At 35.5% G+C, this 27,830-nt stretch overlaps 1 protein-coding gene across 1 annotated transcript in view; it reads right to left on the bottom strand.

The window, feature by feature from the left end:
* AFF2 (ALF transcription elongation factor 2) overlaps positions 1 to 27,830 on the bottom strand; it is a 313,572-nt gene that overhangs the window by 10,385 nt on the left and 275,357 nt on the right. The window contains exons 10-16 of the mRNA XM_072431518.1: positions 24,389 to 24,551; positions 21,656 to 22,666; positions 16,983 to 17,104; positions 12,863 to 12,934; positions 12,428 to 12,521; positions 7,163 to 7,212; positions 4,264 to 4,478 (exon numbers count right to left, since the gene is read on the bottom strand). Of these exons, the coding sequence (XP_072287619.1) occupies positions 4,264 to 4,478; positions 7,163 to 7,212; positions 12,428 to 12,521; positions 12,863 to 12,934; positions 16,983 to 17,104; positions 21,656 to 22,666; positions 24,389 to 24,551 (1,727 nt within the window). The remainder of the gene's footprint in view (positions 1 to 4,263; positions 4,479 to 7,162; positions 7,213 to 12,427; positions 12,522 to 12,862; positions 12,935 to 16,982; positions 17,105 to 21,655; positions 22,667 to 24,388; positions 24,552 to 27,830) is intronic.

Here is a 27,830-nt window from a genome sequence, read left to right as displayed (position 1 = left end):
GATTTCAAACACCCAACAATTAAAAATTTCACAACTGCTTTTAAACCCTATTCCAACCAAACCCAACTTCCTAAACTTCATTGTTAGGTATTGTTGATAACAAACTATTTGATCTAATTTAAAGTAAACAAGCCAATTCTTTGGCTACATACACACTTGCAATGGTTCTCGTCCGATATTCATCTCAGGGCCAATATCAGGTGAGAATCATGGGTGTGTACATCACCCGTCGTCCATCGCCCAAACGACCGCCCTGTGGGATCCACAGATGATGGACAACAAACGATCTTAATGGAAGTGCAGGAAGAGAGCGTGCAGCAAGGTGCCACTCCGTCGTTTTCCCCCTCCCCTCTCTATAGAGCAGAACGATGCTGTGTATACAGCACTCGTTCATGCATTTAGCAGTGGTTTGTCTTTGGAAAGGATCGTGAAAGATCCTTTCCAACAACAATTATTGCACGTGTTTATGCAGCCCTAATCTAAGTAACTTTCGAATGGCAGTCCCTAAACCTGCATGGGCTTAAACCAGCCAGTCTGACTTGGAGCTTTGTTTCTTGTCTCTGGCTCCAGTACACTAATGGGGCAGTGAGAAAATGTAACAAAGGTAAATATAACTGAAGAAGCAATGGTGGAATATTGAGCTATCTTATTCCTTTATCCAAAATGGGCAAAGGGCAGGTAAATCTGAATTATATTAGAATCTTTTGTAATGTGACAGTCTTTATTCAACATGTATTGGCACAGTTTGACAGCATTAAAACTACAAACATGTACAGTTGTGCAAGTGCACATTTCCTGACAGAATAAACAAAAATAGAAGTCACTACCTTACATTATGTCAGTGTATGATTGTATTGGATTCATAGGTTTGGCAATACTCAGATTGAGTTATTGCACTATATATGTCTTGATAATTTTCCTATGTTTTCAGTGTGTAATTTAGAAAGGATGGGGGGTTACTGTATGACAGATGAGTGGTTTCCTGCCTGCTTATGATAAATGTGCTGAATAGCATAACAGATGGGTCTCTACAAACAATGCATTCATTCTTCATTATTATCCTCACTTGTTTTAGTATGTAACCAGTGTTTTTTACTTTCATTATGTGATTACAGATAGAGAATTGATGGCATTTGAATATTTTTTATACAGGGCACATGATGGCATATTGACCTGTTTAAATAACTCCATGTTAACAACCAGCTCATGTAATCACAAAAACACACATTACCAACAGAATTGACCCTTTACTTATGGCAATCTAAGCAATAAAACACAAATCCAAGAAAACACTTTAACCAACAGCCAAATAATTTTGTATACTTTTTAAAGCAGTTTTTGTGTACCAGGAGTTCAAATCTGCAAAGGAGAACCAATACTAAAACTGGCAATACAATGGCCACCAAACAGATTAAACAGTCTATCTGGGTGACAGTATATAACACACAACATTGCACGAAACAAAACTTGGCCAGAAGGCAAACATTTTTCATTTATGGTACTGTTAGTTTAAAAACATTCATATGAGTGGCCACATTCAATTCATGTGTATGGAGAACAACTGAGATTCATAAAGAAACCCCACATTTGTTTAAAATTCGTCCATATTTTTGATGTACAGTAAATCACCTGCCAAGTGTTTACAACACTTTTATTTAAAGTAAAATTTTTCTTAACTTACATCCTGCATCCCGGGAGGCTCTTGGCTGCCCCTTCTGCGCATGCCCGAGATAAAGAGCCTTTTCATCAATGGAAGAAAAAAATTGCCAATCTCACGCATTGCATAGTATGATCCGCAATCTTGTTTCCTAATCCACGTCAACCGATATCGCACCTGCACAGTGCAAGATCGGGTGACACAGGAAGAAGAATTTGGAAAAGGATGTCTGCATCCAGCGCTTCTTCTGTACTGGGCTGATAACTAAAACTGGGATGGCGCAGGACCCAAAAGAAGAAACCTCTTCAAGGGTCCGGCGGAATAGGGTTTAGGGTTTTGTTTTTTTTATCTTGGGTTTAGTCCTGCTTTAATTTCTAATGTCTCTGTTTTGAATGACCATAGGGTTTTCCAGCCAGAAAAGAAGACACCACTCCATGCAGACTTGCGGCTGTTAAAAAGTGATCAGGGTTTAAGGTGGAAGGACAGCACGGATGAGCGGCAGCAGTAAAAATGTGCAAGTGTGCATATTATGGCAGATTTACTTCTGGGTTTGCTTGTCTCCCCATCTGACAGGTCCACACTTCCCATAGCTACTAATTTTTCTTTGTTTTTGATGCTGGAGTTACATCATCATAGCAAACTCTATTTTATGCATCTCACAATGCTTTTTATTCTGCCAAAAATCTCTACCTCCTAGCAGTTTTCTTTTAGGGCTAGTTCCGTTTTACATTTTGTCTACTCTTCCCAGCACCATGCAATGCTAAAAAAATGTATTGGCAGTATCTGGGCTGTATTAAACATCAATTAAAATAATAATACTTTATTCTATAAATGGACAACTATATCTCTTAATTAGTGCACCTTCTTCTTTGAATTTAGGATTTTAACATAAAAAAAAATCACCAGGTGCTTTTCTTTTACTGTAATGTTATATTTTAATTACTTTCAAGCCAGATATTTAGCACTATAACACACTGTGCTAATTGCTAGATTCATAATATTTCATTTTAACATCAAAACACCCTACTGTGGAAATGCTTCTAGGTTTACATTGGAATTTTAACAATTCTTGCATAATGCCTGTAATTATGTCATTAAGAAGATGTAATTTTAGATTAGGCAAGTTTGTGTTTTTTTTCTAAATAGTTATTAATGAAGACAAATATAATTATTACTTTTAATAAGAGAAGTGCCAAAGTGTTGAATACAGAGCAAAATATTGATAAACCTGTAATCCTCTCCTCTCTAGTAATTATTGCCAGTTGAGACATTCTGCCGTCTTGTTTGGAGCCTTTACAAATCTTGCCCACAAATTGAAAAATGCACCTGGGCTAGAATTAAGTATTGTGAATTGGCAAGACTGGATAAGTGGTATTTTTTTGTAAATAGTGTGTATAATTCTGTTGTAGGAAAATTATAGTCTAGCCCATGTATGAATTATTGTTCCTGCAACAATGACTGTATACACACTTTCTCTCTGTATAAAGTGATGTAATTGTGTACTCTGCACGTTCATAAATACAAGTTTATGTTTTTTGCTATTATTGAATATCTATAACTATTTCATAAACAGATATAAGGGTGAGTTTTTTTGTTTGCTTTAGACACCTATATGGCAGTTAGAGTGACTTGAGAATCTCTGCTGAACACCCACTGTGATCAAATCATATCTCTTAGATTGTAAGCTCTTCTGGGCAGGGTCCTCTTTTCCTCCTGTGTCACTGTTTGTATCTATCAGCCCTATCTAATGTACAGTGCTGCCTATTATGTTGGTGATATATAAATACAGTTTATTTATATACTAGAATGTTCTGTTGTGGTATGTTCATTGTTGAAAGCAGACTAGATAGGCAGTCCAACAGGCATGACCGGCTGACAATGATAATAAATACACTTTCAAAATGGAAAGTTTTCCTCAGCCAATCAGAGAGCACTAGAGGTTTTGCATGGGGAGATTTGTCCCCATTAACCCCTAGTGCTGGGAACTGCAAACAGGAGAATCCACTGTGATCCCGGGGCACTAGGGGTTAATTAACCTCTAGTGTCCGGGGATCACAGTGGAACTGCAGATGAACTCTCAATGGGGTTTCTTCATTGGGAGTTCATCTGCAGTTCAGTTCACACGGTCAACGGGCTGATAAGTACAGTACTTTGCAGTCTCACCTGATTGGAGGAGGCACGCAACTGTCTCCAATCAGCTGTGAATGCAGGCGAACTCTCAATAGAGTTTCTCCATTGAAAGTTTATCTGCAATTCAGTTTGGGTCACTGGGCTGATCCATTGGAAATTCGAGGAAATTTTATATTCTACTCTAAAAGAAACATAGCCTGGATGGATCAATGGCATAATTACAAGGCCTATAAAGAAAAAACATAAAATCCAATTGATTTTATTTTTTATTTTGACCCTAAAACTTTCTGCAAGTAGCTAACTTCCAAAATGTACCAATTTGCAACACATCAGACAACAACACATCATAATAATAATAATACTAAATAAGTTCATCCAAATGTCAAAATATATACAAATCTAAATAAGGAGATAAAAAAGGTTTTATGGGCTGAGCTGACCACAGTAAGTCAGTATCTAAGGTGTGTTGGACGTACCTTTATTTTCTCTTGCAAGCTTGTCGGCCATGTCCCAGTGTTCATAACTACGCAATACATTGTTGGTGATATTTACATGACTGGCAGCCATGTGGTGAATACGCTGTGGAATAGACACAGTGCCTGTAGAAGAGGAGCCTGGGACCAAACTGCTGTTCCCAGCGGATCCTGCTGGAGATGGGCTTAGTGACATTGGAGAAGGGGTCTCAGTATTCCTGAAATAAAGCAGTTTTATGTGTTTAGGTTTGTTTAAACATTGAATACGAACATAGAAAAAAAGTTTTTTTTTGTAAAAGAGAGAAATACATTTTGGAGTCTGGCACTGGTAGTTTTAGTCCAGGGTTGCCAGCTAAGAATAAGAAAAATGTCTGTTGCCTCTTTTACAGAGTATTCCCTTATCTAAATATCTTTATTACATTTAACCCTCTCCTATGTGAATTGTGCAAAGTTTTGCACCAAGCCGTTATGAAAACCCCTAGCATTTACAGACTGCCCAAGATCATACACCTATTGCTAACAGTGCTCCATAATACTTTAGCTTCCCTAACCCTAAAATGTAGAGTGTATGTCAACTCTAACAATAAATTATTTTCTAAGGTTGTGCAGTCTAGACAATATTTAATTAAACTGTTAACATCTAAATAATGGAAGATTGCAAAGTAACCCTGAACTTTTTCCAGCTAAAGAAAACAGAAGCTCCAATTTACTACAAAAGAAGCAAGTTTGCTTTGCAAACCTTACCTTGAGACCCACCAGAACAACTTTATGCTTGGTGTTTGCATCCAAGTTTGTGATTATTTTATCTAAATCCCCTAAATTTCTTTCTAAAACAAACATATTTGTGCTTACCCCTCATTTGGTTCTAGTGTATATTGTGTGGCCTCAATATTAGGCTGTATAATCCATCAGAAAACAATGCAGATGTTTTATATGCTATGAACTGTATAAAAACTGTACAATTCACAGAAAGACAGATAGATCCAGATCCAGTTGGTCCAGAGGAGGGGTTTAAAGGGTATCAAACATGAAAGTAAAGTACTTCATAGAAATACCTAAATATTCAACAATTTTATTCTTTCTCATGTATACTGGGAGAGGAAGAGGCAGATTTGTGAACACAATAAAATGTATATAGTCATTCAATGCTTGATTCCACAGGCAAGTGTTAACATAAGTTCATATTGATGCATAGTTTCAAACAAATACTATTATCACAACACATTTCACATAGTTGCTTCTTCAGGGGCTGTAGTTTTATCATGTATGGAATTTTTAAAAGAATAGTATACATCTTACAAATTCTGCTAGGGTATATAAACCTATGAACACAACTGTATGTAACTCAAAGATTGAAAATTAAACAAACTATAATTGCCAATCTGGCATTTTCACACTTATTATTAAGAGCGCACAACACATTTCCAAACACTGATATAAAGTTTATCCAACAGTCAGCAAAAATAATTTTCATGCTCGTCCACATGGACACACTAACGCAGCCAATTCCGAAGTCAGCTACATATATAAATATAAGGTAGGAGAAAAACTATGGAAATAAAGAGTCAAGGTATAGGCAAAGACTAAAAAATGGGACACAGTGTATTGCAGAGAGATTTTTATTGCTAGCTCTGTCTCAGCAGTTAAAGAACAGATGAAACTTTTTATAATAAGACTGGACAGAAGTCCTAGCTATTTTACCTAATGAAGAATAGAATATGTAACTTATAGTGTGCTATCTGCTTAGCATAACGCCACAGTTTTCCCAGAGTGACCCCTAAAATTTAAATAGTTTGCAACAATATGCAAATGCAGTATAACTATCAATTTCAGTAGCAATGGCTTGCAAAGTGATAACGTCATATACACTAAGGCTGAACACTCCTGCTTACAGCTAATAAGATTCAGCCCACATACCTACATCATCTTTATTTGCTCCAACAACATTTTACCCAGTCCCCCTTCCCTACACCACAACCTAATTTTGTCCAGTGTGGCAAGCCAACAAAGTAATACGCTAATAGGAATAAAGGAGGCATAAGTGAGCAAGCAACCACTGATGCTATCCATAAATTGAGCTCCGCCAAATTAAAATGGCATTTAGGAATATAGGGAGCAATTAAAGCTACTATAGGTATGTGCAGATGCAGGCAATTTATACTTGTTAGCATTTTTTTAAGTTATAAAGTTACTTTAAAATTCACTCATTGGGCTTTAAATGTACTTACTGGATTTTCTTTTTAACATGTTTTCAGCAACACTACTCATAGAATAAAGAAAACATTTTTGTAACAACAATAAATGTATTCCTTAGTCTCCATAAATTATTCGGCACTGGATATTATGGCATTTTCCAATTTATTTTGCACCAAAGTTAAGCTCCCTTCTCTCCATTATTACTTAGCAAAGCATAATTGCATTCTATTAATTTTACAGAGAGTTTTTAAGCGCAGGTATATCATTAAAATAAGGATTGATTTGTTTGATAACTGGCTGATTAAGCATCTTCATATTTTAACCACAGTTTAAGTTTAGTTTTTTTTCATAACACTAGCCGTATATCAATGAATTATTCATTGGTCTTTCATTACAAGACCAATCGCTGAAAAATCACTGCTATGGAGGTTAACTTTACTTTGACTTTCTGAAATGACACAGTACTTGCTATCTAATTAACAGTGGTTTTATGACTATCATTTGGTTTAAGGACCAAATTGTTCAAGAATTCTTAAGCAACCCTGCATTAACTTTTCAGACATTTTGGGTGGTTGACTTTGACTCTCTGATATATTTGTCTATAACCCGAGAGCTGACCTTCATTCCTCCACCATCAATGTTGTATCTTACTCAGTAATAATTCAGTTTTATGAACGACCACTTAGAAGGAAAAAAATCCACTTACTTTCCATTGCCTCCCCATGGAGATGGCGCTTGTGAAGATTTGGACGAGTTCTGTATTAAATGAAACGAAAGGTTAAGCAATAAATGCTAATTTTCATTGTCACTTGATCTTAGAATTATGTAATAGTGCAATTACAGGAATACAAACTACATACAGCCACAAAAAAGAAGGATTAAATGCTGTTCTATAAGCTGCAATTTACCTTAATCACAAATCACATTTTCAATTTGTTTCTTTTTTTTTGCATTTATGGATCAGTGTAAAGTGTTGATTTAGGATGATAAAAATGTAAATCCTACAATTGTCTGGGGCCCCGCTATATATAGCAACATGAAGGGCTCTTTACCTTACAAAATTACTTTTAATGCAATGCCCACTGTGTTCAATTTTCTTTGTGCACTGGAGACCAACCAGTATAATACAGTGTTTTCAAAACAGGAATATCATAGTTTAAAATGGCTAGGCAAAGAAAGAGAAACAACACATGAACCTCAAATCAACATTATATGCTGCCAGAAGATAACATTGCTTTAAGCTCGTTAACATAGGTGGCTGGTAGCTAGTTCAGCCACTCTGTACCCACTTGACTTAACCCTGGCTAGCCTACGCAACAAACACCCAACCCTAGCTTATTGACACACTCATTGCTAGCCATGTTTACATAGCAAAGGTACATAGCAGGTGAACCACCTACCAGCTGTCCATGTGATCAAGTGGTTAAGCCTCATACACACCTGCAATTTTTGTCCTTGGAAAGGATCTCTCACAATTCTTTGTAACGACAAAAGACTGCACGATGCATGAAGTGTTGTACATACAGCACCGTTCTGTTCTATGGGGAGGGGAGGGGGAGAATGTCGGAGTGGCACCCTGCTGCGTTCGACGTCCATCGTCCGTGGATCCGCCAGGGCGGTCGTTTGGACAATGGACGACGGACGCTGTTCACACTCCCGATTCTCGCCCGATATCGGCCTAGAGCCAATTATCGGGCGAGAACCAATAGACATGTGTACATAGCTTTAGTCTATACATGTCCATAAAACTCATGTAGGCCTATGTATTTATTCAGGTAGCAATCCCTTTCTGGTCCATCCTGCATTTCACATAGCAATGCTTGATTACAAAACAACTTATCAGCAAGCTAAAATATTATCATGCAGAGGAAGGGGCATGCAAAAACTAAATAGGCAGTTTGTAGTGATTTTTAGGGATAGTGGAATGAAAGAAACTAAGTGTAAACCTGTCTGCCATTTTAAACAACCCTCCGGACTCTAAATTAGCTTTCCATTGTTACCATAGGCCTGTTCATTCCAAGTACAGAACTATTGTCAAATTAAAGTGTTAGCATTAGGGCTACTTGACATTAGGGTGACATGTGGGCTGAGCTAATCACCGGTGAAGGAGGCATTCATCATCAGAAGGGCACACAGTGGTGGTTTTTTAGCCTAATAAAGGTGATTGCCAAAGGAGTTCAGCAATAACAATTCATGAGATCACCACTGTCCTGAAATGTCCTAGAAATGCCAGCATGTTGTAGACGCAGTAGAACATTACAAGCCTACTGACATTTAGATGTTGAATAACAAGTTCAGTGTGGATTCATGTAAGCCGATTCTGTACAATTGCTATGGGTCATTTAGAAAACCTACATTATAGTCTCCATACTTCACAGAACCATGAAAAATCTGTAAAAATCCTCTAGATTGTAAACTCTTTGGGGCAGGGTCCTCTCCTCCTGTGTTGCTCTCTGTATTCGTCTGTCATTTCCAAGCCCTATTTAATGTACAGCACTGCGAAATATGTTGGCACTATATAAATCTTGTTTATTTATAAATATTATACAAAAAAAATTTCTATAAATGGCATAATTTAGAGAATCAGAGCCCACATCTATGTGTTTGTCATATGGTAAATAATTTAACAGAGACATTGAAGGAGTCATAACCTTGTAAGCTGTTTCTCATCATAGCAACAATTGTGGGTGATTTATTAAAGGAGCTGAGACTGTTCTTATATTTGGGATTTACTTAAGCAATATAGACTGTATAGGCTCAGTGAAGTATCCAATTGCAAAAGATACTCTACTCTGCTTGGTAAATGAGATGAAGCTTGTCTGATTCCACCCATCCAACCATGAGCAAGGAAAAAACATGTGTTTTTAGATTTCCTTCCATGTGACTTTGCACTTTTGTTTGCACCTTGCTCATAGGTTTTTGTTTTCTCTTAGTCCATGTGCATTTATCTTGGCTACCACAGTTCAAAAGCCAAAATACAGCCATAAGTTAAACTAAATTGCACATTAAGTATTAGTAGTTTAGGCATCGTAAAGGAGCATAAACATTTTTTTAAAGTGTATTCCAGTCTCCTTCCTAATATATCTTCAATGTTATACTAAACTTCTGTTCTCCTGGCAGGTGATAGAAGATACAGACTGATGCAAATGTGTGGGCAACAACCTATCTTTAGCAGTTGGACGTGCCCTCTGAAACAATCATATCTGCTGAGCTTAATCAGCAATGTTACACTACCTGTAGAATTGTGGTTTTGGTTATGTGTAAGGGGTGGTTTGTACAATATCATATAGGATGCAGCCCTTTAGCATGCTGCTTTTGGTTTAGTGTTAGATCACTTTGAAAGAAAAAATAAAAGCAACAGATTTTCAAAATGAAACTGAAGTTTAATTTGCTTAATTTTTGCCTTCTTTTACTCGTTCTTTTCTCTTGTTATCTGACTTGCTACAGCCTCTAGTGCAAGATGAGCCTGTACAGTTGTGCAAGATGAAGGATAAGGCTGGAGATCAGATTACCCTAGTCATGCTCTTCAAATGCCTAAGCTCTAAAAGTTTAGGCTACAAATAAACTGCCCTAATGTAGATAATACTGTAAGCTATTTCCTGTGCAGGGACTTAGGTGAATAGTTTATATACTCTGGCAAACATTGAAGACATTTGCAGTGGCAAATAAAGGAACAAAAAAGCATTTATGTCCATTATAAAATACGTTGGCTGCTTTTCATTTTCACCTTATGGCTGGGCCAAACACATTTTTAAATATCCTGCTTTGAGCTAGATTTGTTTAAATGAGTTATTATCGAACGTTTTAATGGTAATTTATAGAGTTCTCCTGCTTGCAATTTTTTTAACCTTCAGTCTGGCAATAGGCACTAGAGTCCTGCCTTAATTTACATTCCTAAGCAATAATTTACATAGATACACTAGAATGAAGCACTCAAGTTTTTGACCACCTCCCTATTTCCCTTAAAATCACCAGTTATGGTGTATATTTTTGTAATATTGTATTTTAGATTCAATAATGGTTTTCAGATGGAAATTGGTATCCATCCATTGTCATAGGATGATCACAAAACCTGTTTAGTTAGCCCAAATGCTATAATTTGGAAGAGGTTTAGAAGAGTTGGTTGTGACTAGCCCTAATGTTCTTAGAAGCTAGACAATTCTCTTCTTCACCTTCAAAACTCTCCTACAACCTAGCTTTTCAAGCATTGCCATGGCAAATACAAACAACATGAGGTGGAGTTTTTACAAGAGGAGACTACATACTGACAATCAGTTTTTAAACATATTTAGTCAAACTTCATCTCCATACGAAATTCCCTACCAAAAATCACACAGGAAAAGGTCTGCAAATTTTTTACATTACCTATTAAAGTATAATATTATAGAAAAACTTATTTATGAAATGGCAGTCATAAAATATTCAAATGACAGTAGATCTTGAGGTTTTATCAATGTTATTTGTTTAATGGTATAAATTAGTTTGTGTATATAGTGATACCAAGCAGTAGGGATGAGTGAGCGAAATTTTTAATTTAGATCTAGCGGCGAATAGGGCCTTTCTCACTTACAGAAAATGTAAGCGAGAACGGAGAAACCATTGAGAGTTCATCTGAAGTTCGCCTACAGTCACAGCTGATTGGAAGCACTCGCGTACCTCCAATCAGTTGTGACCGCAGGTACCCATAGTCACCGGGCTGTACTTATCAATAAGTACAGCCCGGTGACCGTGGGAACTGAACTCAGAGGAACTCCATTGAGAGTTTATCTGGAGTCACAGATGATTGGAAGCACTTGCATGCCTTCATTCAGCTGTGACTGCAAGTTTCCATGCTCCTCGCGCTGTACTTATCAGCCTAGTGAACGTGGGAACTGAACTCAGATGAACTCTCAATGGAGACACTTTATTGAGAGTTCGCCTGCAGTCACAGCTAATTGGAAGCACTCACGTGCCTCTAATCAGCTGTAACCGCGGTACCTACAGTCACTGGTGTCTACTTATCAATGTTAAGTACAGCCCGGTGCCCGGTGGGAACTGAACTCAGATGAACTCCCAATGGAGAAACTCCATTGAGAGTTCATCTGGAGTTCGTGGGAACCTGCACCCTGGACTTCAATGGAATTTGTGTAATCGGTGTAATTTGTGTAATCGCCGAAATTTCGTGGACCCATCAGATGTTTGGGAAAATTTTCGTGAGAATGTCAGAGGCATTCTGGCTCATCCCTACTAAGCAGTTAGAACTTCAAGTATCTGTAAAGTTTTTTTTGACAGTGCAATTATTTTCTTATTTATTTTCCTGATGATGGAGGAATGTTGCAGCCCTCAAACACATTCATAGTTCTATACTTTACTGTTAACATTGAGAACCAAATTTTGGTTAGGTGGTTGTGGTTTTGATGCAAATATTTATTTTTGCCTATTCTGACCATCCCTGGGAATCTCCCTGTTTGCGATCCCTGGGGCACTGGAGGTTAATTAACCTCTAGTGCCTGGGTATTTCCAGGGCTGGATGATGCATCAATGTAAATCCTCCTGTTCGGCGATAGCTCAACCTCTCGGTGAATCAGAAGGCCCGATTCGCTGCGAGATTGAACTTAATATTCTTGCTCGCTAATCCCTAATTCTGACAACTCTTAATGGGAAATATTAATAATGGGGTAAAAACTTCATGATAGAGACCCCCCTCAAAAAAAACAAAAATGGAAAAAAAAATAAGTTTTGGCCTTTCCCTTCACTAGAAAAAGTTGTCCTGATGAAGATTCCCCCTCCCTTGTTCTTGTGTCTGACACCCATCAAAATGACAGACAAAATCTTTACATCAAGACGACAGATAAAGACCTGACACAGAATCAAACCTTTCTCCATCCTATCAGACAAAATAAAAACAATGTTTAGTTAAGTTTTAAATGTTCCCCAATATTAATTAAATAAAGAGCCACCAGTTACTTGTTTCTCAAAAAAAAATGCTTACCTTAAAATACTCCATTAACGATCTGGAATATTTCATAGCGTGGTCCTTCTTTAATTTGAACATTCTCAAGTAGAGCAGAGATAGGCATCGGTAGCTGTAGTAATTAGGAAAGGATTATGTTAAATTCTGCGTTTTAAAAAATCTATAAAGTGTGCAAAAATCAGCTTCTTAAAGAAAATGTACTCATAAAGGAAAAAAGTGTAACACTTGAGCAAATGAAATCAAAACGGAAAAGACATTAAAATGCCATCTTGATAACAATATGAATCGGAAGAATAAATGTTTAGTCAGCTGCTTAAAGAAGCCATTAGTTATCCTTTAATAGTTTAATGGAAAACAAGAATAATGATCTTATGTAAGCTTCTTATGCATTTCTGTAGTTTTAAATTCTTCGAGTGGATTTTAGCTGCTTTGACACTGTCTCTGTGGACTTACCATAATACAGCCAGTTTTTTCTCTCCTTCACTGGCAGAAGAGCCTGTAAAATTCTTCAGTCTCATTGCATACCTGCAAAAAAATTAAGTAATAATTAGGTTCCTGGAAGAAGCATGCTGGCTAGATAGTTTATAAGCCATTGGTTTAGCTTGTTTTGGGTCAGCTACTCATAAAGTAGTGAAGCCAAGATCAGGATTGTAAATGTTTTAAAAATGTCAGCGGTGACAGCTCCCATATTGCTATCCTCAAGGTTCCTTTTAAATCATGTCATCCCTCATTTTGAAAAGCTAGTACTACTTTGTTAACTAAGAAGGCACACCACAGCAACGAATGCTATAGAAATGTGAAAAAAATATTTACTTGCTGCACTAGATTTTTTTTTCCTCTATTCTTTACAATACCCAGTAGAATCTAGCTTGACACCATGTTACAAACAGAATGTCAGTCTTTAACAAATTCTCTTTTATTGTGTCCATGCCTGTAAGAGTGCCTGTGGCAGGTGTTGAGATTTAGAAGGGCAAGATCACCTGCCACTCTGTCATGCAGTTACCCAAAGGCAAGCACAGGAAAGACAGAGACTCTCCAGAGGGACCTCACTGTTAAAATGACTTGTTTGTGTTCTTCACCTGATGATATTCCCAGTTTTTGCTTTCTTCTTACTTTGTAATACTATTGTCTATTACAATCAAATACAATTGCATATGTTTAACTAAACACTGGTAACTATATTATAGTAACACTAGATCCTCAATTTATATACAGGGCAGCACGGTGGCTCAGGGGTTAGCATTCTGGCCTTTGCAGCGCTAGGTCCCAGGTTTGATTCCCAGCCAGGACATTATCTGCATGGAGTTTTCTCCCTGTCTCTGCGTCCTCCGGGTACTCCAGTTTCCTCCCACATCCCAAAAACGCGCAGTGAGGTTAATTGGCTTCCCCCTAAAAACTGACCTTAGACTACATTAATGATATATGACTATGGTAGGGACATTTAATTGTGAGTTGCTTGGAGGGACAGTTAGTGACACCACCATGGACTTTGTACAGTACTGTGTAATTTGATGGCGCTATATAAATACTGTGTAATTTGATGGCGCTATATAAATACTGTGTAATAATAATAATAAAAAAAAAAAAAGGTTGGAAACTTTGTTGTTAATGCCAAACTACTTCTCTTCTATAGATTCCAATGATGATACAGTTGCTATATATGAGGGATTTTACTCTGAGGTCAGATTTTACTCTAATCACATGATCAGTTCCAGTGTTGTAATAAATAATGTGTCCTTTGGTGTCCCTTTACAGGATCCATTAACAAATCCAAAAACAAATCTACTACTGCAGTTAAATGCAGGACCCTGCCAGGAGTTCCATGTGCCAAACAATAAATTGTTTACATTGCGAAATTCTTTGAGCTCTGTTTAGAAAGTAGTGCCATGGTTGCAGGGGAGATTATACATTTTGTCATTTGTAAAAATTCCTAATATTTGGCAATTTTGTGATTTATGTGTGCTTTTTGTGGGATTTTCGCCTAAAATTCAAAGTTTGTTTTAGCCATAGGTTGTCCTTCTTTGGCACACCATGGACAAGATCACATTGTTAAAGTTTCTAGCTTTGTCCCACCCGGACATTTTGGGTGAGGGAGATCCTTACTTTTTCTGTTGCATACTACAATATTTAAACAATATAAATAAGAATATTCTAACAGAGAGAGAGATATAAGATATACTTTGTTTCTCTCTACACCTCATATGCAATGCTATTGTCTCTTTTTTTCAACACGTTGTGCTCACAGCAGGTCCTTCTGGTTGGCCACTATAGTCAGCCAGTGTAGCTTGAACAGATATATTAGAAGTCAATTATAAATATTTCCATTTTAAGTATATGTAAACCTTAACAAATACATGTTAATCTGTTTATTATACTATTGGCAACATTTTATGTACCATTGCTGGATTTCCCCTCACTTTCTTTTTTTGTAACGGTGGTCACAAGTACAAATGGAGGGGGGAATGTGGTTAATAGAGTCACAGACGGAGGGTCTAATCATCAACTTTATAAAATCTATTCAAAATTTAGAAAAAAAATGTTTTCAATGTCACACCTTTAAGTAAAAGTTGGATGGATTGAAATGAACTTTTGTCCATTCAGGAACAGAAATATTTATCAGATTTGGTTAAAATGGATTAATGTGTAATGTTGAAGAAGAGTTATGTCTGACTGATATTGCTGTAATACTATTTTATTCTATAGCAGCCAAAACTGTTCCGGTAAGAGAAATAAGCTATCCGAGGATCTCTTAAACTCTTCAGCACTGTATGTGTCCTTGTCATTTACTACCTCCAACTGGATTGAAACACTCACGGTAATTTATAAAAGTGACAAACCTTTCCTCTCCCTTTCAGGAAAGGAAAAGCATCATTAGCCGACATTAATTGTAACATATCGTTGAGCTGATTGTTAGCTGGCTTTGGGCTGTAACTGCTCTAAAAATGGAATTTTAATTGCAATAATAACCAATTGTGAATGAATTTATTGGAATAATTAAACATGTTTAATGACTTAATTTGCCAACATGTTTTGCTAATTGAAATGCAACGACAAACAGTTAATAAAGCTGAAGAAGAAGCCTTTCCTTCAATGGATTTATGTATGGATGGCAAAGAGCTGCCATGATTAATCTGGAGCATAAGGTTATTTGGAAATAACTGAATGTTATTTATGTATAGTAATACTGTATGTATATGTAATACAAGTACTGACCTGTGAACCTAGACTAGAAACAGATATTTAATAGCTATGTAATTCAAATTATTCCCTGTATCACCTTACAAAAAATGCAATTTCCAATTGATGACATCAGCACCCAGTTGCAAAATCATTCAACTCATAACAAGTTTACTTTAAAGTATATCTAAAGCTAAACTTTTTTTTCCGCTTTAGAGTAGAGCGAGGTCAATTCCTTGTATTTAGAGATTTCACTCCTGCCTTGCAGACTCATCAGAAAGAGGAAATCTTCCAAAAATGAGGGTTAATCCCTGCCTTGATTAGGTAAAAAATGTACATTGTTTTTTAATTTCCCATTACTTTCTGACCCAGTGATAATGGTCATTGGAAGAGAGGGTGAACCACTTCAGTGAGGAAACAGAAAGCAATATTAATCTGACTACTCTTCCAAAAACGAACTAAAAATAATTTGGTTTTAGATATCCTTTTCAAATAATGGGCGTATCACAAGGCCAAAAAAAAAAACAATGCAAAGATATATTTATTTTCATAGGCTTTGTGGACAGGTGTCTACTCTGGAGGGGTAAGGAGGCAGCACCCCCCTGGAATTTATAGACTATGATTAATTTCTCCTTATTTTGTTTGTTTGCTTCTTCTAGTCACCAATTCAGCAAGAGAACTGAGGGGTTTTAAGGTATGTTGCACAAACAGAAAACTCCTATTTCTCTTGTCTATTAATAAGTATTCCTACATATAGGGTGGATTTAGATTTAGCAGTAGGTATTTCAAAGAATTTTCACCGTTCACATGAGCCTCGAGCAGAAAGGTTCTACAGATATCCAGTCTGTGTGAACATACCCATCACTGTATATTATTTCATTTCTGGGTTCAACCACAGAAAAAGGCCTTATGCATAAACAACTATAGAAATAAAACTGGATGACAGTGTTGTCCATACCAATAATGCAATGTGTAACCAGTACCTACCATCCGAATTCTGACTTTGTTTCCAACTGTTTTATTTCCTAATGCATGTAAAATATAACTGATTGCTATAGAACTCATTGTTTTTTATTTATTTCAATCTTTCAAAACCTCTGCTATAAGACTTGAAATCAATTTTATCATGTAATACATCAAATGTTAGGTACATTATTGTCTCTTTATATCAAAATCATCTATCTCCATCATCTATCTGTATTCAACCTATAAAACATAACCAAGTAACACATAAAACTTGCTTGTTTTACCTTTATTAAAAAAGGTAAAACACAAACACAACATATATTATAACTCTATATTAACAAAAGTATAAACAATGCCCCAGGCAAAGACTTCTACATAACATGCAAATAACCTCTCTGTCAAAACACATATAATTACGGAAAATACTCACTCTTTAGTGCTAGCTGTCCTATTAGGGATTGGAGAAATACATGGAGGGAGCAGACAGGGGATGATAGAGTCATCCAGACGTTGTTTCTTGCTGTCACTCTGGATGTCACTGCTTTCAGATTGCTTTAAATGAGATTGGTAAGACAGTTTATTAAATGCAATGACTTTAACTCGAACAGTTGTTTTGTGTCTGTTACATGGATATATAATAAAACTCATTCAGACCTGGATTTTTGGAAAGCCTGTACAAGGCCTAAGAAGCTAAACATTAAGGAAGCCATAAAAGTTACAAAATGACAATTTTAACACTGCTAGTGTATAGTTGTACTGCCAAAAAAATTGGTCTAATCATTTAATCACAATCCTATCTAATACAACAACGCAGGACATTGTAGTAATGGTTTTAAAAACAGTTTAGACAACTAACAGTAACATATTAAAAGGCGCTACCATCTGTTTGCTTTGAATCACAGGCCTGTTAATGCCTATTCCCACAGTTATACTATCATATATTGAGATAGTATTTAAAGATAACAAGCCTTAGGCAAATACAAGATTTGATAAGTTAAATGGTTGCCTATTTTATTACCATAATCATGCAAATAAGAATCTTATTAATAATATTACCTACTGTATATGAAGGGAGATGAATAAGCACATATTGAATATGCCAGCCATGTTTTCTGCAGCTATCCAACCAGTAATATTTAATAAGCCATTGCAACTCAAACTTAATATTTTAGTATTTTTGTCTCCTCACTTTTCTGCCAGCACATAATGATTGTAACAATCCATTGCAGTTATTTTCATGTACATTATGGAATGCATTGGGTGATGTATGACATCATCATCTGGGTTTTGTACTGGCCGTAACAGTTCTGACAGTAGCTGACAGTTCTGATACAGACGTCTTACAACTCACCTGTTTAGAAAGACCACAATATCTAACTCTAAGTATTAAAAATAATAGCAATCAAAAAAATGTATATATATAGAAATAAAATAGAAAATAAGACCATGGGCCTGATTTATTAAATCTCTGCAAGGCTCGAGAGGATACACTTTCATCAGTAAAGCGGTGTGATCAAGCAAACCTGGAATGGATTTCTTCAAAGTCATTTGCTAGCAAATGTTTTGAATCCCCGACCAGATCTATTCCAGGTTTGCTGAATCACCTAGCTTCACTGATGAAAGTGTATCCTCTCCAGCCTTGGAGAGCTTTAATAAATCATGCCCAAAGTGCACACTTTGCATTAAAAAATTCTATGCCAAGATCTGTATATTAAAACTAACGCCATTAAAAAAAAGAATACCAAACAAAAAAAGCTCAGTATATTTAAATATGCTTATTGTCGTTTGTGTTCCCACCAAAAGCGACTGGACAGTAATCACCAGAAATGTTTCAATACATGCCTCTGTTCTGGTGTCAATTTTCAAAAAGGGCTTTTCCCCTAACTTAGATATTTCCTATCCCTTCCTTTTGTTTCTGCATAACAGGAAATAAAGGAGAATCAAGGAACAAAGTTATGTGACAAAGACAGTAACAATTTATAGGCAGGTTTTTTTATCCTATCCTAGAAAAAAATTATACTTATGCAATGGAATTAATCCATATAATGTAGCCTATATAGGCTAGGCATAGCAAGGTAAGTATTTAAACAGTAATGTCTTTCTTTTTAGACAAGTACATCTTAGTGTTATACCTACATTAGTGTTATACCTACGTAAATCTAATACCTACTTGAACCCTGCCAATATAAAAGGAAAATAATTTGCTTTTCTTCAGTCTTGGGATTCAGAAATCTTCTTCTCAGTGTGTTACAATAAAGTAGCTAAAGAACATATTCCATTCAACTAATGGGATTTAATGAGTCTCCAACAGATTTGACCTTCTTTTGGTGTATGTAGGTCAGGCCTGCTCCTTATGAGCCATGTAATGAAACACATAACATCCATATACTGCTCAGGGACACTGTAATACTCACAACACTAACATTTCAGACCTAGAGGTACAGTCAGCCTTTCCTTGGCTGTGTGTACAGGTTATATTGTGCAGGATCTTTTTTCATTCACATTAGTTTTGATCACTTTGATAACTAATCAAATGAATTACATTACATTACACCACAATGTTGTCATTGAACGTATTGGGCCAATTTATGAAAGCCCTCCAAGGCTGGAGAGAATACACTTTCATCAGTGAAACTAAATGATCCAGCAAACCTGGGATGGATCTGGTTCAGGATTAAAAACATTTGCTAGCAAATAGCTAATGACTTTTAAAAAGTTATTTCCAGGCTTGCAAGATCACCCAGCTTCTCTGATGAAAGTGTATTCTCTCCAGCCCTGGAGGGCTTTCAGAAATCAGGCCCATTGCGTCATATTGATCTCTACCAGGTCAGCTTTATGGTATTACTACTAAACTACTCTAAAAACAGGCCTTTTTTAGTTTAACTCCACTCTCTCAATGGAATGTGGATGATTTTCATTCCCTGATGATTAACATTGTGTCACTTGTTATCTCAGGATAACATTTTTTCTAAAAGCATTGGGTTTGCCTAATATTCTGTAAATCAGTTTGACCATCTTGACCATAGGACACTTCCTCATTTAGGTCACACGCATATCAAAGCAACAATACATTTTTCCTGTAAAGATATCGTTAAAGGCAAATATTCTATCATTCCAGACGATCTGTGGGTAAATGTGGGCGCAAGGTAGACTAAATTATCAGTCATTTTCATTATTCATTACTGCAAAAAGCAACTAATTTCAGGAAAGTTGATAAATTATATTCACAGTTAGATACAATGGTAAAGCAAGGGATGTATCAAACAATCTACACTGTCCCACAAAAATGTAATATATATTAAATTTAATTTAACATATGGCACTTATTTCAGCACTTAAAACGATGTCAAAGGTCAACAATTAAAATAACAATAATAAATTGTTTTGCACTGTTTCAACACAGCAAAAATACTAAAAGGATATATAATTGCTATACTAGAAAGCTATAAAAAACTGCATAAATAGCAATGAACTCAAATTTAAATCGTGAAACATTTATGATTCCATGAAAATAAATTTGTTATACAAATAATTCTAACAGTGACTAAAACTGATGACCACCACACAAAATGTATCAAATAACTATTGCACAAAAACCAACGTGAAATGATAAAGTATAATAACTAATTAACTAAAGTGTTCAAATTCATTATTACAAAACTTTCCTTGTGGGAAACTGTAGTTGTATCACTGAGAAGATTTACTTTTTGCAAATCCTCTCAGTGATACACCTACCAGCTATATACTCAGGGGATAAATATGATCCCTACATGAAAAAGTAAAAATGCACCAACCTTTTTTTTACCTTTCTATTACAAAAAGGTAAGGTCACTTTAAAACTATCACTATAGGTGATTTCTTCAAAGTTCTTTATTTCCAACACGTTGGGCTTCAATTACACTAAGCTCTCTATTTACCGTCCTTTCATATCCCTCTGGCTAGAGCATATGCTATCACATCCTGAAAAAACTTGGAGGTTTCCTGACCCACAACCTTTTATAATGAAAAAGCAAACTTTAGACATTTTTTACTACTTTGATCATGGCTGATTACTTATAAGTTTAATGTTGCCATAGATAGAAAATAAAGACTGGAAAGTGATTGACTGTACTGTGGCCTAGAATAGAAATATAGCATGACTACCACTTAAATATCTGATCCACTGAGCACCTTCACAATCTGTTTCATTGTCCTAGGGCAAAAGCTTTCTGGACTGTCTGCCCTACCCTTTACATTAGAAATACGAAATACACAATACTAGGGTCCAAACTGCTTTTGGATTTTTTTTTTAATAAACTACAGTGTGTCATTTGTAATACTAAATTCAATGTGCACACCAACGAATATTTACATATTTGGCAAAAAGGTTCCCTTTAAAATATGTCTGTATGTGCTGGCATGTTAGTCATGACATGTATTGTACAGTATCATATTATATATTCTTAATCTCTAACTTCAATCACACTGTGTTGTTCCTTGAACACAATCCTATTTAAACTGGACCTAAGCCAACTACAAAACTTCCCATTACCTCTACCACCTTACTGCTATATAATAAAAGATAATAGCAAAAAGTTTGTTTACCAAGAATGAGCTACCCTAGATGATGAGTCTACAATATTTCTTTGATATTTCAGGGTTTGGGTGTGTGTAAGGCACGGATCACCAATTGCCAAACTACCCAATAAATGGCTTAATCTTGTTGGGTCGCAGGGCTTTCTAAGTGGTTTCTGTTTGCCTATTTGACTACTAAATTAGACTAACACAAAAGAAACCAGTTGACTCATGCATCAAATGAAGAACTTACAAAAATATACATTGATAGGTAATTTATATTAATAGATGTTTGGCCTCCCTTCTACACAGCACAAGTAGTTATATAAGTAAAGCAGTATTGAAGAGTCATAAGTCCTAAATGAGGCTATGATGTTTCCTTCCATACATGTAAAAATAATTAGGAACTGTATAAATGAATACTTTTTATATATAATACATTTTCATTTGCTTTCTGATAGTAGTAATAAAAGTTAGAAAAAATGTCATACAAAGATGGTCTAAACTTTTAAAACACTTTATCAGCACATTTTTCTAACATAAACCTACCTTGTGCTTCCGTCTTGATTTTGTAGCATTTTTTTCGGGTGCTGTAGCTGGTGTTTGAGGCTTATGTTTGAAACCTGTATCTCTTGCTTCATTCTTTAAAGCTTCATTCTCAAATGAAGTGTCTTGGCCTGGTATTCTAGATAAAAGACTGAGATCAATTTTCACCCATAATGATTTAAGCTCTTCAAACTCTCTTAAAGGTGAAAGTAGTTCACTTTGAACAACAGGCAGTGGTGAAAATGGCTCCTCCAGATCATTATGTGTCTGGTCTAGTGATATACCGCTGCTATTGCTTGTTAAGCTGCTCACACTTAAGATGTTGCTGCTACTGCAGTCCTTTGGCTTGACTGGATTAATAGGCCCAGTCGTTGATACCTTAACCTGCATGACTTCATCTTGGTCAGTGTTGGAATCCGATGCAGAATCTGTTTCAATAAATTCCCTAGATTTAGGAACAATTTTATTTGCCCCTCTAGCTTTCTTTTTTTCTGAATTACTTCCTGTACTAGTCCTTTGTTCCTTTCGTGGTGCTGTTTTAACAACAGTAGTTTTTGTCCTTGCTTTTGGTGGTTCTTGGTTTTCTCGTACGTCCTTATCTTTGGGAGTGCTGCTGGTGGGGTTTGGTTTGTTCCATGTGTAGTCTTCACCACTGGAGGTTCTTTCAACCCTTTTTGGCTGCTTCTTAGCGACAGTCCTTTGTGGTGTAGGTTCATTGTGGGCTGGTGACTTCTGCTTTAGGTTTTTTGCCTCCTGTGGTTTTTGGGTCACTCTTGTTTTGCTTTTTTCTTTTACAGGATTTATTAACTCCCTTTCTTTGGGCAAGGAATCAGGCTGAGAGATAATATTGTCAAGTTCTCTCTTACTGTCTACCTCAATCTGTTGGTTGTTCTGAGCCTCAGAATTGTTTTCCGAATGCACATCATTTTGGTTGTTAATTATTGTTTTATTGTGCGGATTGACTTTATTTAACCACTTATCCAGCTGCCATTTGTTTGTGGAAGGTGGTTCAGGCTGCAGATAAAACCAAAATGATATTTCAGTGTTCCAAGTGGAATGCGTACCATAAAATACTTTATTTTAGATTAAACTGATACTTTTCACAGAAATGAGAGTCTATTTATAGTAATAGCTAATTAGTGAGCATGCTGGATGTGTTCGTTTTAATTTACATCTCTGCCCTAGAGAAATCTAACAAAACAAAAATGCTAAATAATCCCAATAAATGGTACATTTTTTATAATGTGGGTTTTATATAATCTCTCCTGAATACTAGGCAAATAGTGTTTGTTGCTTTTATAGAATATTGGATACATAAATATATTTCAAAAAAATGTAACAATAAGGTTAAAATAAATACTCTGATAATTAGATCTGTTTTGGAATGTGGAATTTATGTACCATAAATAGCATAATTAGCACTGTTTCTGAACAGTGGCGGCAAACAAAAATGCAAAGATTAGGGTGAAACAAGCAAAAAAGTATAACATAATCAAAACTGTCTGACTTTTTATTTAGCTCGAAAATCATTCTAGAATATATTATATTTAAAGCAAAGAATAAGTCTGGCTTTATTATTTAGTAATTCTCATAGGATACTAAAGATTTAAGCAATTAGCACCTTGGAGTGCTTTTAAGTGGAGGGTAATTAGAGTGGGATGTGAGTAAAATTACACATGCATTTTCAGCCACTGTGTTGAAATCCAATTTTATTAAGCTCCACCAGCATTCTCTTCCATTTACTGCACAGGCTGCTGCCTTTTGGTGTCATTTGAATACATTGGGAATGACAGCAAATTTGGAGAGGCAGTAGCCGAGCAAGTGGTAGAGAAGGAAATTCCCACATCAACCTCATAATGGTAGATGTTCATATGGGAGCTTATGAATGTAATTATTCAATCATTCTTTTGCCTTTACATTTCTAGGGAATAAAATGAACAAATTAAGTTAAAAAAAAAAATTGTAAAAAAGGAGACACGTTATTCAAGACACCGGCAGTATCGTGCCTGTGTTTTTGGCAACAGGTGGACCTAATCCTGTACTAACTATGGGTGGGGAGAGGCGTGCCAGAAAAAAATTAACTGGGGCAAGGAATGGGAAAGGAGCTAAAGGAAATATTCCACAATGCAGTAAGCCACAAAAAACAGCACTATGTGTGTGGTTTCTTTTTTACATATAAATTAAAGACAAAATAAAATGAATGATTTATAATTTAAGGTTTCAGTGCAGAGAAAGACTGGTTTGAGCTGTATATGTCCAGTGCACAAAAAAAATTATTTGCCTTCAGTATAGGTACCAGATTTTCAGTGAATATTTAATATAAGTGCCAAATTGCCTTATGTGTTCACTCTCTGGAGCTGCTTGTGTATTCTAGATTATAAACAAAACTTTGAAAATGTTACTAGGTTACTTACTCATCATATTTCCTTTTTAACAACACAATGATAGCTGCAAAGTAGTTCTCTGTAAATCCACATTTAGTTACTAAACTGTGTAGTATTATTTTCTCTACTTGTATGTTACCAATATACAGTAAATAGTAAGTACTACACTAGACATCGATCAATAATGCTAAGGTCATGTCAGCTGAAACAATTCTAAAAGGATGACAGTGAGTGCTAAAAGCTATGATCAAGATGTTCATCGTAAAATGTGATAATATTATTTCATATAGATATAGTATACATGAGACATGGAACTATGTAAAACTATGTACTGTCCCGCTGTTGTTTTTACCTCTGGGGTTACATTACGATTTTCTTCATTACATTCGCTGTCGCTAGAACTGCTCTCGCTGTCAGAATCTGATTCGGAACTCGTCTCTGACTCACTGGAACTTCCAGAGGCTCCACTGGAGTTCACCAAGCTAGAATTATGAACTGCTGGTAGGGGAAGGCCGCTGGGGGAGCAAAGAAACTCTCTATTAATGTTTGAGGAAAGAAAAACGAATATTAAAAATATACTTGTCACATATGAAACAAAATTACAAAGAAAACAGATCAGAACTCAATTTCACTTTGAATGTATATTTCTTTTGCTCTTACAGCACACCTTAATAATAAAAATTACAACAGATATTGCAAAACAGATATTTATGGACCTGGAAAAGGCTTCGCCCATTTTTTTTATACATTGTACAATTATGCCAGATATTAGGTATGAAAAAATTTAGGATCTACATAAACCTTGAATAGAGAAGGTGAATACAACATTAGGTTAAATCAATTTTCCCACAGAGTACAGAGTCCAAAGCACCCCTATAAATCTATAAGTTTAAGGTATAGGGAGTAGGAGTATGCCCATCCCACTACCCTCATGCCCACTACCCTCATCAACCAGGGAGTTCAAGCACTGTAATGTGGTGGAGGGGTGACTAGCCAACAACAAAGGGCATCTTCCTATAAGGTTTAGCTAAATAAAAGGAGAGTTGGGACATTCTCAGAACTCGGCAAAAGCTATGTCAGTCAAAGGTACTTTCAAAGTTTTTATATAGTGTAAAGATGTGTTAGTAAATAGTCTAATAAATATATAATCTCAAAACTGTTGGAAAAAACAACTATACAAAATCTGTAAACCATATAAAATATTCAGGCTTATTGGAATGTAAACTGAATTTAAATCAATTGACAGAAATGAGAAATAAATACCAAGCATATGATACTCATGCCATGTACTTTGTAACTGCTCTATAAAGAGCCTCTTAACTTTTGATGTACAAAAAGCCTCACCAACACTTTGCATTAAATATTTAATGGCTGTACCGCTTACATGTAAATCTCCCATATTTCAATATTCGAATGAAAGAAACAGCTGCTAACAGTTTCTTAAATTTTAATCTCTACAACTTGCTATAAATTGTCTGGAACATTGTCAGTAGTGTCATTTTCACAGCATTAAAAGATTATGGAAAAAGACAGCCTTCTCTGATAAATACACTGAAGCAAACCATATAAAGCATGCGCATGATGTATTTAGTGGAAAATCATATTTGTCAAGATCGTGTTTCACAAGACATAATAATAATCTGTTGCATCCGGTTATTAAATGTGGCATTGCTCCAAGTTGTCACAGTCATAAATGTGCCATTTGGAATGCAAACTTGTGAAGAGATTGGCAGAGATTATAGTTAAACTGAAACCATAAATTTAGGTTTAAATACCAGTAGAAGACAAAAGTGAAACTGCAGGGTAAAATAAGGAGTCATGAAGGATCCAAGAATGAGCAATGCTCAACAATTAAGAATACAAACATTGGAAAAAATGGACTATATAGAATATTTACTACTTCTGGGCACCTACTGACAACTGCTAGGTGTTTGAAAGCGATAACAGATGATAACCATATGAAGCTTTTTAAGACTGTTGCAAATACTCGTTCAGACGTTTGAAAGTGGCTGCAAAGCCTAATAAAGTGAGGCCGTTTGTTCCATTATTAACCTTTTTACCACATTCCAGAGTAAAAGCCAATAAAAATTAAAAAAAATAATATTCTGCTTATTTGTCTAAAAGACCTTGAATAACATCCAATACTTTTTATGTTTTATGGAAACGCAAATTGAAAATGGAACATTCTAAAAACAGGTATCCTATAAATATGTCTAATAAGTAAAGGTGCAACATGTAAGTCTCTCACACCAACAAAAATACAGCACAAACTAGGTTACCTAGCGTATGCTATGTTTATTTGTTTCCAACTGGTTCTTATTGTAGTAAAAAAATTGAATTGACATTTATGGTACAGTATATTCAAATAACCTGAGACTTAATGTAAGCCTCACCATTGTAAATGAGATAGGGTTTAAATGGGCACAGTACAAAAGATTATGCATGTGTACTTCAATGTGGAACCCTCTTCTTACAGTAAGTTACCACTAACAACAAGCCAACACATTCCTCCCACTAATTTTAATGATTTTTTTGGCATATTTACATTAGTTTTGTTTTTAACATTTATTTCAGTGCTACATGACAAATGTGCAAAATTTAAGAAAATTTTTAATATTTTAGATTTTATTTGGAAAACACTGCTGTGCTTTAAACTAGAATTGTAGTTTAAGTGTCATTTAAACTTGACAAGTCAAGGGAAAAAAAAATGTCTACAGTTTGCATAAAAATAATATAATTTTTAAAAACAATATTGCCAAAAAAAGCCTAGTTTGTCTCAAAAAAATGTATGCATTACTAAAAAAGTCAAACATTTCACCATAAAAAGGTAAAGTAAAAATGTAATGTATGTTTAGTCTATATGGTGTATAATGATACTCCGCTGAATTAATGAAGATGGGAACTGGAAATCCAGGGTACAGTATATTAAACTTGCCTTAGTGCCCCAGGATGTAGTTTCACCTCTTATATGCACACATATAGTAAGTGAAGAACTGCATAAAACAGACATACACATTGGTGTTTTCTTTGTAACTTATATAACCTGTCAAACTCTTTGTACTTGTAATGGCTCTATCCACCGTGCACAAATACAAACATTTATAATGACTGCTTTATAATATAAACTGGCATTTCAAGTAATTGGGACTAACTACTTATCAGAGCTACAACAGTCATATTGATTTTTGCGCATTTAATTCTACCCTAAAGATGTTTGAGGATTAATGTATTTAGGCGTTTAATCCTTCTTGAACTAGTTACCTTGCCTTTCAACATTTACCATTTTTTTGTGTTCATTAGAATGCTGCAATTATAAAAACAATTAGCTTACAGGTTCTAATTACATGTGTGATTCTAAAAACCAGGTTAGACTTTAAGATAATTTTATGATGCAGACATCTGAACGACTGCATAACAAATAATAAACAGAAAAACATACAGAATACATATCCAACATACATATTTCATCACTTTGATGGATATAGTTTAATTTACATTTTAATAGTATTTGGATATTCATAACCATATTATATATATGGCAAAACTAAAGCGAACAGTAATTGGAGATATATTAAAAAATTGGTAGTAGTACATTTCGATTGATTTTCATCAATTATTAACATTTATATGAAATCCAAGTTGATTTGTGCAAGGCTAGTGTAATGCGCCTGGGCACACAAACCACAACCAACTCCAGATACCCTTAAATCAGGCTTTATTCAAAATCATACAGCACAGCAAGGGTTAAGTCCAATAAAGCGAAGTACAGGAGGATAAGGCAAATGCAGGTCAAG

Source organism: Pyxicephalus adspersus, chromosome Z, assembly GCF_032062135.1.
Source record: "Pyxicephalus adspersus chromosome Z, UCB_Pads_2.0, whole genome shotgun sequence".
Taxonomy (NCBI): Eukaryota; Metazoa; Chordata; class Amphibia; order Anura; family Pyxicephalidae; genus Pyxicephalus; species Pyxicephalus adspersus.
Note: the sequence above shows the minus strand (reverse complement) of the source record. Positions and strands in the feature narration are given on the sequence as shown.